The 17,901-nt window shown below is 32.2% G+C and overlaps 3 protein-coding genes across 3 annotated transcripts; 2 read left to right on the forward strand and 1 right to left on the reverse strand.

Annotated features, from left to right (window-relative positions):
- Positions 1 to 1,170: 1,170 nt before the first annotated feature.
- On the reverse strand, positions 1,171 to 3,031 carry LOC133682129 (cytochrome c oxidase-assembly factor COX23, mitochondrial-like). The gene is made up of 3 exons (XM_062105389.1): positions 2,746 to 3,031; positions 1,625 to 1,701; positions 1,171 to 1,466 (listed from the first exon to the last, which is right to left on the reverse strand). Exons 1-3 carry the CDS (start codon positions 2,834 to 2,836, stop codon positions 1,419 to 1,421), a joined length of 216 nt encoding a protein of 71 aa, XP_061961373.1. The 5' UTR covers positions 2,837 to 3,031; the 3' UTR covers positions 1,171 to 1,418.
- Positions 3,032 to 5,263: 2,232 nt separating this feature from the next.
- LOC133682015 (rac-like GTP-binding protein RAC2) lies at positions 5,264 to 8,752 on the forward strand. Its single transcript, XM_062105245.1, has 7 exons — positions 5,264 to 5,858; positions 5,994 to 6,081; positions 6,920 to 7,029; positions 7,173 to 7,236; positions 7,780 to 7,844; positions 7,978 to 8,043; positions 8,396 to 8,752. Exons 1-7 carry the CDS (start codon positions 5,712 to 5,714, stop codon positions 8,492 to 8,494), a joined length of 639 nt encoding a protein of 212 aa, XP_061961229.1. The 5' UTR covers positions 5,264 to 5,711; the 3' UTR covers positions 8,495 to 8,752.
- A 2,984-nt stretch (positions 8,753 to 11,736) lies between these two features.
- LOC133681473 (uncharacterized protein At1g28695-like) lies at positions 11,737 to 15,289 on the forward strand. The gene is made up of 3 exons (XM_062104524.1): positions 11,737 to 11,902; positions 12,006 to 12,401; positions 14,684 to 15,289. Exons 1-3 carry the CDS (start codon positions 11,744 to 11,746, stop codon positions 15,212 to 15,214), a joined length of 1,086 nt encoding a protein of 361 aa, XP_061960508.1. The 5' UTR covers positions 11,737 to 11,743; the 3' UTR covers positions 15,215 to 15,289.
- Positions 15,290 to 17,901: the final 2,612 nt, after the last annotated feature.

Here is a 17,901-nt window from a genome sequence, read left to right on the forward strand (position 1 = left end):
TCCTGAAAACCATTCTATTTGGTTTTGAAAAAATCTGACAATTGGTTGTTGTTTTTTGAGGTTTTTAAAAACAAAAACAAAAAAGTTTTTGTTTATAGCTTCAAATTTAGTTTTAAGGAACAGAAAACAGAAATAATATCAACGAGCCCTAAACTTCATGCCATGAGCAGATGGTTGTGCATATTTTTTGACGAGTGCTGGAATCCTAGTTGTGGCTTCCAAAGCAGATATATCCCTACCAAAAACAATTGGGAGATATGGAAATTGGAGAAAGAAATTAACTCAATGATAGAAGGTTGTAAAGGAAAGGGCTGCGGGCAACTACGAGAAGGACCTTCTGCAAATGATACTAGAGGGTGCCAAAAGTTATGGTGACCAAGAAAGCTTTCCATAAGATGTTTCTCTTGACAGGTTCATAGTGGATAACTGCAAGGCTATATACTTTGCTAGTCATGAAACCACCGCCATCACAGCTTCATGGTGCTTAATGTTATCGGCGGCTAATCAAGAATGGCAAACTCGTGCGGAGGTGCTTGAAATCTGTAAAAATAACCTTCCAGATGCTGACATGCTTCGAAATATAGAAAATGTAAGTGTTCCTAACCACATGCAGGGAAATCCATACAAGTCGTAATCTGGAAATTCTAATCTTGACTTTCAACAATTTATGGGCAGCTTACAATGGTGATCCAAGAAACAATTCGCCTTTGTCCACCTGTGGTGTTTGTGATCAGAAGAGCCTAGCAAGATTTAAAGTTTAAGGACATCACAATTCCAAAAGGAATGAACATCCAAATTCCAATCCCAATAGTGCAACAGAGTCCTGATCTATGGGGGCCTGATGCACATCAGTTCAATCCCAAAATATTTGCCTATGGAATTCTAGGATCCAGCACGAGTCCACCGGATTATATGCCTTTCGGAATGGGTGCTCGTATCTGTGCATGCCAACATTTTGCCATGGCAGAGCTGAAGGTTATTGTATCACTCATCCTATCAAAGTTTAGCTTCTCGTTGTCACCAGCATACCAACCCCCCCCCAGGTTTGGGCTGGCAACGGTGTTAGCCTTCATAGTAGTCTGACATTTCGGACTTTGAGCAAATTTTGTGCGGAAAATTAAGACCGTTCTTTACAACGTTTTGTCAAAAAAATTGCATTTAGGCAACACATAGTGCAAGCATTATTTGAATTCAACAAGTGGTCGTTGATCTCGGTTGTTGTTCACTGACATTCTCGATTCGCAGCTTCAAGCAACACATTTTACGATTGTACATATGCAAAGGCACATTATTAAAGTTACTCTCCATGCCCTCAGTTCAATTTGACTATTTTTGTTGGAATCCAACTACGTACAAAGCTAGCTCTATAAAGAAAATAGGATCAGCGCTTTTTGTGAGCAAGATCTCCACAACAGCTTTCATGAGAAGAGGGAGCGACTCTTGTTGCGTTCCAACCGTGCTTCTCTCTGTTATGAAAAATAAAAAATAACAAAATGTATATATTAAGAAAGTTTGATATACAGAAGAAAATACAACCCTTCCATCATTTCATGTATTTTTTTGTTTAACTATTTTCCAAGAAGAGTAAAGAGCTTTTAAACATCAGAAAAAACAAAATCAATACCTCCTTTTTCTTGCATTCCTTGTAAACATCAAAATGCTCTTGACATTTACTTTTGTCCGAGCCAAACTCTTCCAAGCCTGAAAATTTGCATCTAACATAAAAATATGGTGCTGATGGAATGTGCATAAGAACATCCAGGACAAAAGTTTCAAGTTGAATTGAATCAAGCAAAGCTCTACATGCCTCCACCAATCAAATGAAACAACAAGCGGCTATACAAGGTCTTCCTTTTGTTTATCGTCTAACTACATGAAAGCTCATTACAAACTAACAGCATTAAGCCATCCCTTCGATTTAGCCATAATCAGAACTTCTAATAAGCTCAAACACAAACCATGACCATTTTTTGATGTTACGACTCCCCATTTCTCAATACACGAACTAAATCTTGGGGTTTAGGGTTTAGGAACTCTCTACTATAAGAAATGACATAGATACACATAATAGAAGATTTACAGTACTAACGACAACTAGCACATGCTGCACTGTGAACAACAAAGTAAAGCTCAACACGACTTGGACATGATGTGCTGTTTCAAGTTAGTATAAACCTTGAGGAAGATAGATGCCGCAAATCCAAAGTAATATAATTCGAGCTTTGCTTTTTCAATCCGTTTTCAAGTCATAATAACATCCCAGCAGGATACTACAAAACACACTTTTTTTTCTTAGCATAGGTGATAGAATTGTGTGGGATGCTCCCAACTGTATGTGCTTCTTAAAGAATTACATTCTAGTGGTGTATAGAACAAAGACTAATCGATTTACTTTACAGGGGTTCATTAATTTATTAATAGAAAATGGATTCTGAATAAAAAGGTTTCATTTTTATGATCACTCTTTATTTCCAAGAATAACCCACAAAGCCAATCCAAGCATAACTTCTCATTCCCATCCCACATCAACAACACAATACACCAAAACTAAGACCAATCAGTAAATTTTCAAGAACCCATCAAGGGAAAAGGATCAAGAATATAAATTACAATCATGCTGGTGAGAGTTAGACATAAGACATGCAAAATCAAGTGTAAAAAGATGCATTCTTGAACATTAGACATGCAATAAAAAGCAAAGCTTGCCAAATCAGAGAGAGAGAAAAAAGGGAGTTGTTGCTTTACATTTGAGAGAAGCAGTGTATTGAGGGTAACATTGAGAGTCTGCGAATCTTGCAGAACTTTGGTATGGCGGTGCCGCTGCTTTTGATTCCATTTTTTTTAAAACCTCTCCTCTTCTTGCTTTCTTTCTCCGTAGATAAAAAACTGGACCCTTTTTCTCACATATGCCCTCTAAGCGACCTGTCGTTTGACAGAGCCCCCAACCGATAACTTGGTTCGTCAGGTCAAAAGTCAGGTAATTACAAAAGAAGAGCTAGATCCATCGTTGATCTGTAATGAGAGTCAAATAAGTGTTTTTTTCAATTGGGAATTGTAATGTTCAGTTTTATAAGACCCGCCACCTGTCGGCAGGTCATAGGAACTCGAGGTTTTACCCGGATGTGATAAGTGAAAAACTTGATTTCAAGAGGGATGACAAAAAGAAACAAAACTGATGAAATTGAAAAAATTATAAAAATAATTATAAAAATTAAATTATAAAATAAAACAAATTAAATTGATTAGAATATTTTAAAAATTATTTAGTTTGATTTAGTTTTGATTTTATAAGTCCCACCAGAAATTCAAAAGAAAAGGCCCGAAAAAAATATAATTTTTTGTTTTTAATATAAAATAATCGAACAGAATCTAAACTGGTTGATTGAAACCGATTTTAATTTTATTTTTTATATTTTTTAAAATTTTAATTTAATTATTTTTATAGATAAAAACCGAGCATAAAATAAAATAACCACTCCTTGATTTTAACATGATGTATTGTCTTCTACATCATCAAACAAATATAATGATTTTATTTTATACATGATTATTAAGCACATATTCGTCTTCATTTCCAGTTCCGTTTCTTCCCTTGTATACCTTTTCTAAAGCATGGATCAAATGCCCTTAATGTATGAAAAGGCAGACGCTTCATGCTTGCCTTAAATCTGACTCCAGCAGCCATTTTCAGCTAGCTCTTTCCGTTGCAGGCATGGTGTCTCCATGCTCTGATATGCTCAACGTACGTAATCCTATTTTTACTTCTTTCTGTGATGAAAGTGAGGCTTCAATAAATGTTGCTTCATTTACCTCCGACGTCCTTCTAGATGCTGCAAATCAAAGATTGCTTCACATGAACAAACCCATGTATATCCTTCTCTTTATTTCTCTCCAATAAATTCAAAGTATTTTAGGCTCTGTTTATTTGCTGGAAAGTAGTTTTCATTTGAAAAGTAAATTTCAGGAAAAGTGAATTTCAGAAAAGTATTTTTCGATATTTGGTAGTGTAATGAAAAATAAGTTGGAAAACACTTTCCCGTGTTTGGTTATGTCATGGAAAATGAGCTGGAAAATAACTTATTAATGTTTTATTTTTCTCAAGTTTATTAAAATAATGAGTAACAAATCTTACAAATTAAAAAGTTGAATGAGAATGAAATTGAAAAAAATATAATTTCATAAATTATCTCAAATAAAATAAATAATAATCAAAATAATAGAGAATAAATCTAAAAAAATAAAAAAAAATAAAAGATGAAGAAATTAAAATAATAATAATTAACATTTCATAAATTATTTCAAATAAAATAAGTAACAATCAAAAGAACGATGACCAAATTTGATAGATAAAAAATTTCAATAAAAAAATGATAAGGAAAAAGCAAATAGCAATTATAAAAATAAGGACCAAAATTAATATAAAAATTAAATTTTAAGAGATGAAATTGAAAAATAAATATTCAAAACAAATTATATATAGCAATCAAAAGTTTGAGGATCAAATTTGATATAATCAGCAAATAATGACATTTTAAATTTTTTCACAACTTTCAGAAAGTGTTTTCCGCCCAAATTTTTCAGGAAAACACTTTCCTAAAAAAGAAAAATAATAAAAAGAATTTAAGGAGTGAAATTAGAGGAAAAAAAAAAGGGACTAAAAAGAATGACTAGGGATTAAAAAAAATAATGAAAGACTAAGCAGACGAGGAAAAGAAAAATAAATAGGAGGTTAATTAAAACAATAAAAATAATGAAAGTTTTAATTAATATTTTTACATATTTATCATAACATTTTTTATATATTTTTTGACTCATTTTCAATACTTAGACATTGTTTTTTATTAAAAAATAATAATTATCCAACCCCTCAGCAAAGAACAGGTGTAAGGCTAGTAATCAGCTAGCCGTAATATCCCCGTGACACTGTGCGTGAATCTCCAAAAGTAAAATAATGTGCACAAAGAAGATTCCAAGAAACGACAATTATTCTACTGCCGTCGAGGTAACGGACGATAGACGACAATTATTATTTTGTCCGCATGGAAGACAGCGGGCAGGGGAACGACAATAATTCCATTGGTGTCTGCCTATCAGTATAAATACAGTACTGTTTTTTACTTAATGTAAAAAAGAGTACAAACCTTACGAGATCATTAACATTATAATTATATTTTTATAATCAAGGATACTAGAGCAATTACAAGCAGAGCAACCCTTTTAATATTTTGAGAAATATAAATATATTGGATATTGCAAAAGCATTGTGCATATCTGTTTCAGAAAGCTCATGTATCTCACTCTGTGACATGCGTTTCCATGTCTGTGTTTTATTTGGTGCTCGTGTTCTTAAATTCTTAAAAGGGAAAAAGAACAGGCAACTCTCGAAGGAGTGACGGTCTCAATTCTAAGAATTTAAATGGTTAATTTAGTCAAGTTTTTCTTTTTCATTTTTGGAAGAATTCAAGCCTTTCAATTTGACTAAATAATTTATTTAGGATCCATGGGGTCATGCTATGTTTCCCTTTGTTTTTCTTGATCCTTTTTGCCTCCATGACAGCTCAAATTAAAGTGATCCAAAGATCCTTTTCAAAAGCTCTTAGAAAATTTTGCTGCTTTCCTTTTAACACCCCCTCCTCTCTCTTTCCATATATAACAAACATTCTATAACAGAGAAAGAAGAAGAAGATAGCACCACATAATTCTCTTGAAAAATGAATGCCACAGCAGCAGCAGCATCAACAACAACAACAACAACAACAACAACAACAACAAAGTTTATCAAATGTGTGACAGTTGGAGATGGAGCCGTTGGAAAAACATGTCTTCTCATCTCTTACACTAGCAACACCTTCCCTACTGTACTAAACTGGAGTTTTTTCTTTCTTGTTTTCTTGATATTTACCCTTTTGTTATTGTTTATTTTGCAATTCTTGTGTTAGTGCATATTGGTTTCTGAAGGGTCTTTCTTTTGCTGGTTTTTGTTTTCTTTACAGGATTATGTTCCTACTGTTTTTGATAACTTCAGTGCCAATGTTTTGGTTGATGGGCAGACTGTGAATCTAGGTCTTTGGGACACTGCTGGTACTCTTTCTCTTTCTCATTCTTGATTTGTGTACATCACTAGCTAATCTGGCTAAAAGATGTGAATTTGCCCTATAATTTTCATGGCTATCAGCTTATTAATAGATAAAATTCTCTTCAATTGATCAAAGTGATTTAACAATGTCTTCATGAGGTTTATTTCATGAATTTTGAACTGAGAGAAAATACTTTTATTTTTACTGTTTTTTTCTAATGATGTGTTGGTTTACTGCAAAATTTGGTGAATAGTTTTAGAAAATGGGAATCTTACAATTATGACTACCATTAATTAAACCCCCAACTTCTTGAAAAGTTTTAAGCTTTCCACTTCATGACATCCAATCGACAACATCATAGTTACTTTAAATCTGTTTCTCTGCTGAACAGAATATCATCTGCATTGATTGTTCGAAACAACCCTTTATGCTCTATCCAACCCCTTTTTCAATGAAAGTTGGCCTTTTGGATGCTCTAGACTAGACGGCTTGGTTGGTAGAACTTACTCTCAGTTCACTCCAGTTTAAGGTTTTATTTTGATGTGAAATTCTGCAAAAGAAACATTTGAATCACGGAGCTATTATTTGAAATGATTGATTCAAGGAAAGAGAGATCGTCACTAGCTTGACATTGTGAGACTCACTTATTCTGTCATGAAAAGACTTTAACACAGTTTCATATGTTTTGAAGATCCCTAACCTCTTCTTCTGGCTTGTCTACCAACCATAATCAACGGTGACTTTTCTCGTCAGTGCTGAGAAATTGTTGTGGTGTCTCAAAAGTGGCTCAGAAAAGTGAAACAATGAAATGACGCTGCTAAGTTTTTAAATAATTCATGCAGGTCAAGAAGACTACAACAGGCTGAGGCCTCTAAGTTACAGAGGAGCTGATGTTTTCATTCTTGCCTTTTCCCTCATAAGTAGGCCAAGCTATGAGAACGTATCAAAAAAAGTAAGCTTCTTTTTATTTCCAGCTAGATTCGTCTTATGGGTTCTCTTTTCATTTAAATTGATTTGGCAACATGTATATAATCCGCTGATTCTTCTCTTTGCCGTGTTTCCTTTTTCTTTATGTTGCTTGTTATGATGGAAAAGTGGGTCCCTGAGCTCAGACATTATGCCCCATCAGTGCCCATTGTTCTTGTGGGGACTAAATTAGGTGATGTATTCTTCCCTCCATTGATTTATTACTTCTTTGAATGGGTGTTGCCTGGACTTTGCTTTTCTATTAATCAAGTTGTACTGGTGCTCTAAATAATCAAGTGCGTTTGATGAGAGTGAGAAAACTACAAGTTTTCAGTTCTTTCTTCCTCTGTATGGGGCTCTAGCTGTCATCCAGTTTCTGCTCATATACTGGCATGCTACTTTTGTTTCAATGTAGACGAGCTCACACATGCATATAGCATATGAATGAATGCTTCCAGTTTCTCAGAGGTCTGTTATGCCTCTTACAGGACTCATTTGTTTTGCTGCCACTTTATCCTGTGATTTCTCAGAATTCTACAGTTCAAGTGACAATGTACAAAGACAGTCATTTACCCTTTCATGTTTGTGTTGCATTGTATTTGGTGCCTTCAGAGCAATTGTATTCAAAAGTATATTGTGATCTTCATGTAATGAGGTGTTCCATCCGGTGGTTCATTATGTTTGAGATGCGCATGTTGTTATTGTTTCAGCTGTGAATATTTTGTGTTAAATACAGATCTGAGAGAAGATCGTCAGTTTCTCTTGGATTATCCTGGGGCATGCACTATTTCTACAGAGCAGGTAGGCATTCACTTCTTATATTTCCATCCTTCAGACCTGATTGCAGTGATTCTGCTGCCGCGGCAGTAAAAATTTTATAGTTGGATAATTAGTCAAAATCTTTGTATATGACTTCTTGCTTTATTATTACCAGGGTCTAGAACTACAGAAGCAAATAGGAGCGCTGGCATACGTAGAATGCAGCTCAAAGACGCAGCAGGTTTGTCTCACATCTGTATATTTTCTCATAAATTAGTTAACTGATCAGACATCATTTTCCACCGTGAGCATGCTAGCGCAGCCCTATTCCTATGGGGCTAACTTGGCCCTGTTGTCCCTCTGATATCTGATACTCGAGGGCCTTTTAAGGGAAGCAGGGTAAAGAAGTTAGTTGAAAGGTTACTGAGGTTCCTAGTAATATAATCCATCTACTTACACACGAGCATAGATCATCACTAGCCATACATGTCAACAGACAGAAGGTGTAAACAGCACAAGGCACATTTAGCAATACTTCTAGCATGCTGTAAAAATTTGCAGCAATGTTGAAGCATTTTCTGTGGTATATGCAGAATGTGAAAGCTGTCTTTGATGCTGCCATCAAGGTAGTACTCCAGCCTCCAAAGCGTAAGAAACACAAGAGAAAACATAGGGTCTGCCATATTCTTTAACCAATTTCCTACACAAGGCTGCCACAAGCATCTCTACGTCGTATCCATTTCTTCCATGTTACATTTCTTATTTCTGTTCATAATTTTTTTTCCCTTTCTTCTTTCTTTGGATGGTGTCCATGTTGCCTATTTTCGTCGTCATTTTTTTCATTTCCTCTGTTTGTAGACAGACTGATCCTGGTCTTGCATCCAATTTATCTTCAACCATCATGTGCTCGTTCTGTATTATCTATTGGAAAGTGGTCAGATTTCATCCTAGTTTTTTTCATTCTTTTTGTCCAAGCCAATAGTTTTATATTCTATATCATTAATCATGTGTTCATGCAGCGGCCATCCCTTTTTTTTTTTTAACCAAACTGGTTGAAGTGCGAAAGAATAATTTTTTTTTTGGGAGAAAGAACTTGAACAACGGGCATGATCGATCACTTAAACAGTTGTGATGCTTTTCATGTAATCATTGCCGATTGGTTTTCGTGCAATTAAACACTGCCTTGAAAAGACTTGATTGATGATTATTTAGACAAGACTAAATTGTATGATCCCAGTATTTATGGAAAGTAAAATATATAATTTGAGCCATGGCTAAAATGATATTAATTTTTTTTCTTAATTACTGTTTAAAAAGGACTTTTAAATTAAAACTTACAAATTTAGAGAAAAAAAATAAAAAATAATAATAATTACAAGTACTTGAACGATGTTAATTTCACTATTACAAGTCGTTTAATTTAATTATTTTGCGTCTAAATAATAATTAAGAGTATTTTAGATATAAAAGGGGTTAATTTCAAATTTTCAAATCGATGGATGATGTGTGTAATTTCACAGTATTTTAAGGGGGTCATTGTAATTTATCCAAGAAATATTTTATTGTTGATTTTTTTTATTTAAACCAATTGAAGGTCAGAATACAAATTTTAGTTTAAGATATATATTTTATATTTTTAATTAAGATGCAAAATCTGTAAAAATAGAAATTGTCTTCAATATTGGATCAATCTTAACTGAGACCAATTAAATTGTTGAAAAGTCTATAATAGTATAAAAATTATCGTACATCATTTATGTTAATCTTTTTTTAATAAAATTTATGAAATTATGTAATTTGTAGTATTTCTTTCAAATATTAAAAATATTTAATTATTTAAATTAAATATGCATAAAGAATACCGTATGCCACACAAACATATATTTTGATGATGTCTTAGATAATCAGTTAATCTTTTGTTTTTATGGTGTAAAAGTGCTTTAAAATTTTTTTTTTATATTTCTAAATTGTTTTGATGTGTTGATGTCAAATTTTTTTTTAAAAAATAATAAAATTATTTTAATGCATTTTCAAATCAAACACACTTTGAAAACAACTTTTACCATAATAACAAATAGGCTCTTGCTCGTGCAAAAAATCCAGAGAAGCTATCTATACAAATAGTTTCTCGTTGTTAGGACGACTTTCTTAGTGCAAATCCCAGACTTACAAAGCAACAAGGATTTGTACAAGGGATGAACCAAGTTTTTATCAGTATATTTTTACCAAAAAAAATACCAAATCAAGAAAGATTTATAGATATAAATTTTTAGGAAAACAAGCATGCCTTAGTGAAGGCGCACTAGGCTTGGCAGCGTGTCAAGCCTTGACTAAGCCTCAAACATGTTGGGCTTAATAGTGTACCAAGCCTCAGACATGCCTAAAGGAATGTGTATCCTCAACTGGGGAGGCCTAAGGAAATGACCATCCTTCCTTAGACATGCCCAATGAAATGAGGTAATGTTGGTCTGGCGAACATGTTAGACCCAAGATACTTGGACTTGGACTTTACAGTCAGCCAAGTTCAAGATAACGTAGGTCTGACAAACATATTAGACCCAATGTATTTGGGTTTAGTTATCCATCAAGTTTAAGGTAACGTGAATCTGACAAATATACCAGATCTAAGACACTTGGATTTCGTAGTTCGGCATGTCCAAGGTAATGATCATTCTCCTTTAAGCACATTCAAGATAATGATTATCCTCCCTTGGACATACCCAAAGAAATGAGATAATGTGGGTCTGGCGAACATGTCAGATCCAAGGTATTTGGACTTAGCATTTAACTAAGTTTAAGATAACATGGTTCTGACAAGCATGTCAAACCCAAAGAACTTGCCAAGTCCAAGGCACTTGGACTACCATAAACTTGGTAGTTGGCCTAATCCATTGCACTTGAACTTGACAGTTAGTCAAGTCTAAAGTAACGATCATTCTCTCTTGGCATACCCAATGAAATGACCATCCTCCCTTAGACATGCTCAAAGGGATGACCATCCTACCTCGGGCACACCCAAGGGGATGACCCTCCTCCCCTCGGTCTAATCTAAGAAAAGAACTTAGTCTCTATGGGCTCAGCTACATCTGACGTGTTGGACTGTAATTTCCATACACCTTTTAGATGTATAAAATTTCTCTAGAGACCCACCATATTTCTATTAAACATTAATATAGATGTAAGAGATATTTATACATCATTAAATGCTATCATAATAAAATTACACTCCAAACCCTCTTATCTTTTTACAAAAAGACAAGATTCATGAGTTATAAATATATCATGAAACCTTCAAATCAAAAGTTTACAACCTCCATTCTTTACTGCATATATATTTTCAGAGAATCTCTTTAGAATATTCTTGTATTTTCTCTATTTAAAAAGATACTTATTTAAAAATTAAAGAGTCTCACCTCCATCAAAGAGAATCTTATGCAATCACTATTTGTAAGCTGCCTTAGCCTAGCACCAATTATATGTTAAAAAACATATTAATTAAAGAGAATAAATGAAATTATTATGACCGATTAATTAACTGATTGTCTAACTAGAAACCCCATTCCTAGACTAGCTACCTAAATTTTTTTTAGACTTCATCAAACAAGTAAATAATTTAACAGAAAAAAGTTTATATCAAATTACTACTTTAATTATCCAAGAGAAATTGACAGGATTATTAGAACTGGGGTTTTGTGTTTTTCTTTTCTTCTAGTAAAATTCGATTTGGGAGTCCATATCTAGTTTTGATGTGCCCACCATATGAAACCGTGATGACAACCCAAATAAACCTAATATACGGTTCATGCACATGTTGCATGACCATTCTAACCTGCATACCTAGCCAGCCTTTCCACACACGCGCACCTTAGCCTATTCTTCTTCTCCTTGTATATGATAAATTACACCATCCCTTTCATTATCTTTCACAAAACAAGCCCAGCATGAACATGGATTCCTCAAAGAACGCTCTTGGAAATACTGTACTCATCTCCATTCTCTTTGCTTGTGTTCTTTGCCTTTGTATCTGGTCTGCCTCTCTATCAAACCCTTTGTTATTCTCATTTCAAAGATCTAACCATTGCCCATCTCACTCACAAACTGTAAGTATTCGTCTTTGTGTGTGCGTGTGCGTGATGTACATAGTCCAATATTGTTTTATTATTGTCCTTTGGTGTAGAAATCACTCTTTTTTTTGTCACGCAGGACATGAAAACGTTGAAGTTTCCAACAGATGAGCTTGAATTGGCTTTAGTGAAAGCCTCAACACCAAACAAAACAGTGATTATTACCGTTGTTAACCAGGCTTATGTAGAACAGAGTGTTGACGCCGAAACAACAATGCTTGATCTTTTTCTTGATAGTTTTTGGCTAGGAGAGGACACTAGGCCACTTCTTGATCATCTACTCGTAGTTGCTGTCGATCAAATTGCTTATGAGATGTGTTTTTTCAAGGGGCTAAACTGTTACAAGCTGGAAACAGAAGGTGTTGATTTTGGAGGAGAAAAAATTTATATGTCACAAGATTTTATCAACATGATGTGGAGAAGAACTCGTTTTCTATTAGATGTTCTCAAGCGTGGCTACAACTTCATTTTCACGGTACGTTTCTTGTTAAAATCTCCATTAATTTCTGTGTTTTGGTTTCACTGTATCTCGGCTAGCATTTTAATGTCTGCCAATTAAGTAATTAAATAAATTAAATTAAAGAATATTTATGCTTAATTAACTCGTTTAGGAACACCGGTCATATTTCCCAATTTATAAGAATCAATTTGAACTTTATAATACTAAGTATATGTTTAAAATTTAATAAAAATCAGTTCAACCTCAATTCTAAACATTAACTTTAATATAATTAAAAACTAGTGACTCCAAAAGAATTTTACTTTTATAAAGTATCTTGCTGTGATAATATTCAACCTTTGATAATGGCCAAGGAGTGGGGGCATCCCCCTTGATTATTAATTTGGCCAACTCTCTTAATAACTGCGTCTTCAATAATATAAATTAACCAGTAAAACTCTCAGTCAATGAAGCTTAATTTCTATCATTCTAACACTGTTAACGTTTGGAGGCATGTGAGTATTTTGGGGCTGAGGTAGGGCGTAGGCACGAGGGATAGGTTCACGATTTCAGGGTTGTGCCACCGTGCTAGCACGGTCAATGTCCCTGAAGTTTGGAAATCAAGGCTTGGGGAGCTGGGACTCGGAAGTTGCCTGGTTCACATGAAATTTCCTTACTTTTTTTTAACTGGGTTCACATGAAAATTCAGATCCGTTGACTGTCTCTGTCTGTCATGCACGGATGTCACCCTGAAGCTTTTAATGGGATCTGGGTTGTTGTGCATATGGACTGAAGGTTCTTGCCTGTTAAGAGACCTTCTTCATGGAGGAAAAAAAACAAGAAACACGGAAATTCTTCACATTTTCAGGGAGTTGAAAATCTTCTATTTTCTAGAAAGGGGAAAAAGGGAGCAAAGTCAGAGAATTGTTTATCTAATTTGAAAGAAACTGTAGCCTTCATGACAGTAAAACAATTGTCTTCAAGAATTACTTAAGCCAGCTAACCTTATGGTGACCGTCCCTGGTAGATCAACCAATACGTGTGAATTTCATAGGTCTATGAGGTAGTTGCATAGGTCGAACTCCCCTAGCACCAGCCAGCCTACATCAGAACGCCTTCGAAACAATAGCATTGCATAGAATGGTGTGTGTATAGTTTTAAATTAATTTTCTTTTGTGTTTTTATATAGATTTGATTTGAATAGCTTATGCAAACAAAAATAAAAAAATTATTTCAATATATTTTTAAATAAAAAATACTTTGAAAAATAACTTATAGCATACTCTAAAAAAGACATTACAAAAACGTTTGAGAATGAATTTCAACTTGTTTTTTATTAAAATTTAAAATTTTTTTGTTTCAAATTATTTTTTTAGTGGTTTTGAATCGTTTTGATATGCTGATATTAAAAATAAATTTTAAAAAATAAAAAATATATTATTTTAATATTTTTTCAAACAAAAAATATTTTAAAAAATAATTACTAACTTACTCGTAGACACTCCTAAATCTGTCAATTAGCTTTTAGTTACATTGAGCTCATATCTTTCTTTTCCAGAAATTTTAGGTTATAACTTATTTTTTTATATAAAAATAAATCATCATCATTTCATAGGAGAATTGTTTTGTAGATTGTGGAAAGTCCCCTCTCATATTAATTCTTGAAATGTTCTTCAGTGTGCTGCAAAGTTTCTTGCTGGGACCCATCTCGGCTTGGACTAGAAAAAGAAGTTCAATGCCACGACAGCATGTAATGATTTAAAATGTCCCTCTAAGACTTCCCCTGATTTCAAACTGGGAATTAACAGACCTCATTTTCTCGTGCACAGGTCTTCAAAGTTGAAAAATGTGCTGCCTCTGTTTCTCCCACTTATTTGGAGAGACTTCTGCCACAAATTTTTGCGCAAGATAGCGATCATTAGACAGGGACAAAACAAAAGCAGCTTTAGCTGGGTTTTTGGCATCCAAGTGATTGTCAGCCAAGTAAGAATTAGAACAGAATGACCGAAAGGTCGAGCCTTGGCCCAGTATGTTAAAGTTGAGCAAACCCAGTTGCATTATCTAGGAACTAAACTCACATCTCCAGTTTTAAGTGGCATCCACGTTTAAATTAAGAGATTGATGACAATTCCATACTTAATTTGCCAGTTGACACTAAATTTAAACTCTTAATTGTTTATGAAAATGGTTTTAAAATCTTTATCACTGTAATTTGCGACGAATCAAGTGATTTTATCAACTAAACTTAACTTCTGTAACATTCGGAAACATTGTTGAAATTTAGTTTTGCTAATGACTGATCCAGATTTTTGTGACAGGATACTGATGTAATGTGGCTCAGGAACCCTCTTTCAAGGCTAAGCATTTATAACGAAAGCGTGGACCTCGAAATTAGTACTGACCGGTTTAATGGCGACCCAGAATCTGAAAAGAATCCCATCAACACAGGCTTCTACTATATTAGATCAAACAACAAGACAGTCTCATTGTTTGATGCCTGGTATGGCAGGAAAGACAATTCTACAGGCAAAAAAGAGCAAGACGTGTTCTTTGACCTGATGGACGAGGGAATGTTTGGGCAACTGGGCCTTCAAGCAAGGTTCCTGGACACTGTCTACTTTAGTGGGTTTTGCGAAGATAGCAAGGATATTAAGGCAGTAATCACTGTCCATGCTAATTGCTGTCGGAGTATAAATGCCAAGATTAAGGATTTAACTGCAGTCCTTCGTGATTGGAAGAAGTTTAAGGCGACTAGTGCTGAAGCAGCTGCAGCTCGTAGTACTGTAACTGTGCCTTTCAGTTGGACAGGACACTTTGGATGTTTGGATTCTTGGGATAATAATGTTTAGTTTAGGGTTATTTTGCTATTCATTAGAGATAACCCGAACAAAAATTAACGGTCAATTTACACTTCAATTTGGATATGTCTATTTTTTTTATTTATTAGATTGAAAAATAATTTTTCAAGTAAATAATTCTTTAAAAGTAAATTATTTTTTAATATTTTATAATGTCATAAAAAATAAATTAGAAAATACTTTTTAGTTTTGACCATGTCATGGAAAATAAATTGAAAAATAACCTATGAATTTTTTTTAAGTTTATTAAATTAACGAAGATGAAATTTCATAGATAAAAAAGTTGAAGTATAAAATTAAAAAAAATTAATTATATAAATTATTTTAAATAAAATAAATAACAATGAAAATAATAAATAAAAAATTCAACAGATAAAGAAAATTAAAAGATGATTAAATTAAAAAATATATAAAATTTCATAAATTATTTCAAATAAAAATAAATAGAAATAAAAAGAATATAGATAAAAAATGATAGACAAAAATTTTTAATTAAAAAATAATAAGAGAAAAATAAATAACAATAAAAAATAAAACTAAAATTGATATAAAAATCAGATTACATCAAATTCTAGAGGATGAAATAATAAAAAATTTATTTAAAATAAAACATACAACAATTAAAAGATTAATGATCAAATTTGATATAATCAACAAATAATAAGATTTTTTTGAATTTTACACAACTTCTAGAAAGTATTTTCCTCCTGAAATAAAATGAAAATATTTTTCTGAAAACCAAGTTAACTTTTACTTTGATTGAAAAATATTTTATATTCATCAATTTTTCTAATAATAAAAAAATTTAAAAAATAATTTTTTAAAAATTACTTTTTATAAAACAAACAATATTCTCGCTGTTATATTTGCATATTTGTTGAATTCACTTGAGTCTTGAATTACAAATTTTTTAAAATAATAAAGTTTCATAAATACCCAACCATGCAGTTGTCCGCATTTAAAACTTCAAAAATGATACTCGGTTTATTTATAATCATTTACTGTTGATTTTTTGTATTTTTAAAATATTTTTGGATTAGCTTAGACATTAATTGAAATTATTATTTTTTCTTAAACAACCTTAAAAATACATCTTTCATGTTTATAACCATCATACGAGAGCATTTGAGAGCTCAACGTGATCCCTCGACACGGCTCAATTCCAATGATATAGTGCATGATCTTTTAATTTAAAAGATTGTTATTATTGGTGCCTTGTTACGTTAAATCCTTGATTAATTCAATCATGTTTTTTTTAAATTATTTTTTAGTTTTAAAATATATATTTTTAATATTTTTAAATTATTTTAATATATTAATATCAAAAATAAATTTTAAAAAATAAAATATATATTATTTTAAAATTGTTTTAATTAAAAAATAATTTTACCGTATTCTCGAACTGTAGCTTCCTCGAGAACCCGGCAGCGAGCAAGCAAGGGAGTCATTCAGCACACGTCATCAGTCAGAGTTGATAAATCACCTGTCTTAGAGGCGGTTGGGAGTGCTTTTCAAAAGCGTTTCTAAAAAAGATTAATTTTTTTTTTATTTTAAAGTAATATGTTTTTGATATTTTTAAATTATTTTGATGTGCTGATCTCAAAAAAATTTTTAAAAAAATAAAAAAAATATTATTGGCACACTTTTCTAAATAAAAAACACTTTAAAAAGCAACCGCAACCACACTCCCAAACACCCTCAAACAACTTTTCTTCGACCGCTAAACTATATTTATTTTCATCCTCTAAGTTCAAAAAATATTATGCTCGAGTCTCTGTTGATTAAAAGTTTGCAATATAACTTTGATGCTTTCAAAAGTTACCAACTCGATCCCTAATTACTGTGATGACAATTTGACGTGACTGAAATATGTATTCTAAACTACTAGTTTCTATCCTAACAAGGCGTGGGTGGCAATGGCTATAAGCGTGTCTGATATCTTGATATTTATTATAAATCATGTAAAATATTTAAATATTTACAAATTATTTATTAAGTTTCAAGAGCGCATATTAGTATTTATTATTTAATAATTATTTATGACTCAGTAACAAATAAATTAGTTAAAATATATTTAAAGAATGTATTATATACATATTGAATAATAAAAAAATACATATTATACACATATATACGAGTGTTATATTAATATTGAAATATGTATATATAATATCATATTAAAAAACCTAAATATTTTACAAATATATTTATAAAATATAAATAAATATTTTTGGTCAGGCTCGGGTGGATTTCAAGTCAAGTTTGATGATATTTATTTTCTATTCATTACCTATAATATCAAGTTGATATTCATTAAGTTTTAATTAAATTATCATCCCTACTGATAAAAGAGTTCATTAAATACAAATAAAATTTTATATTCTTTAACCATATTTATTTTGCTGCTTAACCTACACCAAACATAACCATTAAATTATATCATTTATATTATATAAGTTACTTTTACTGAATTGGAATATTTTATTTGGAACATTAATTGTCCATAAATACATTAAATGTATTACAAACAATAACAAATACAACAACCCAACTATAATTTCATAGAAACTCAAACCTTATATATAAAGATATTTTTTAAAGAAATGATAAGATAAAAAAACGAATAAGTAAAAGACAGATGAAAAAAAAGGGCATTCAAGGTTTAGGGTTAAAATTGG

The sequence above is a fragment of the Populus nigra genome, chromosome 2 (genome assembly GCF_951802175.1).
Source record: "Populus nigra chromosome 2, ddPopNigr1.1, whole genome shotgun sequence".
Classification (NCBI taxonomy): domain Eukaryota; kingdom Viridiplantae; phylum Streptophyta; class Magnoliopsida; order Malpighiales; family Salicaceae; genus Populus; species Populus nigra.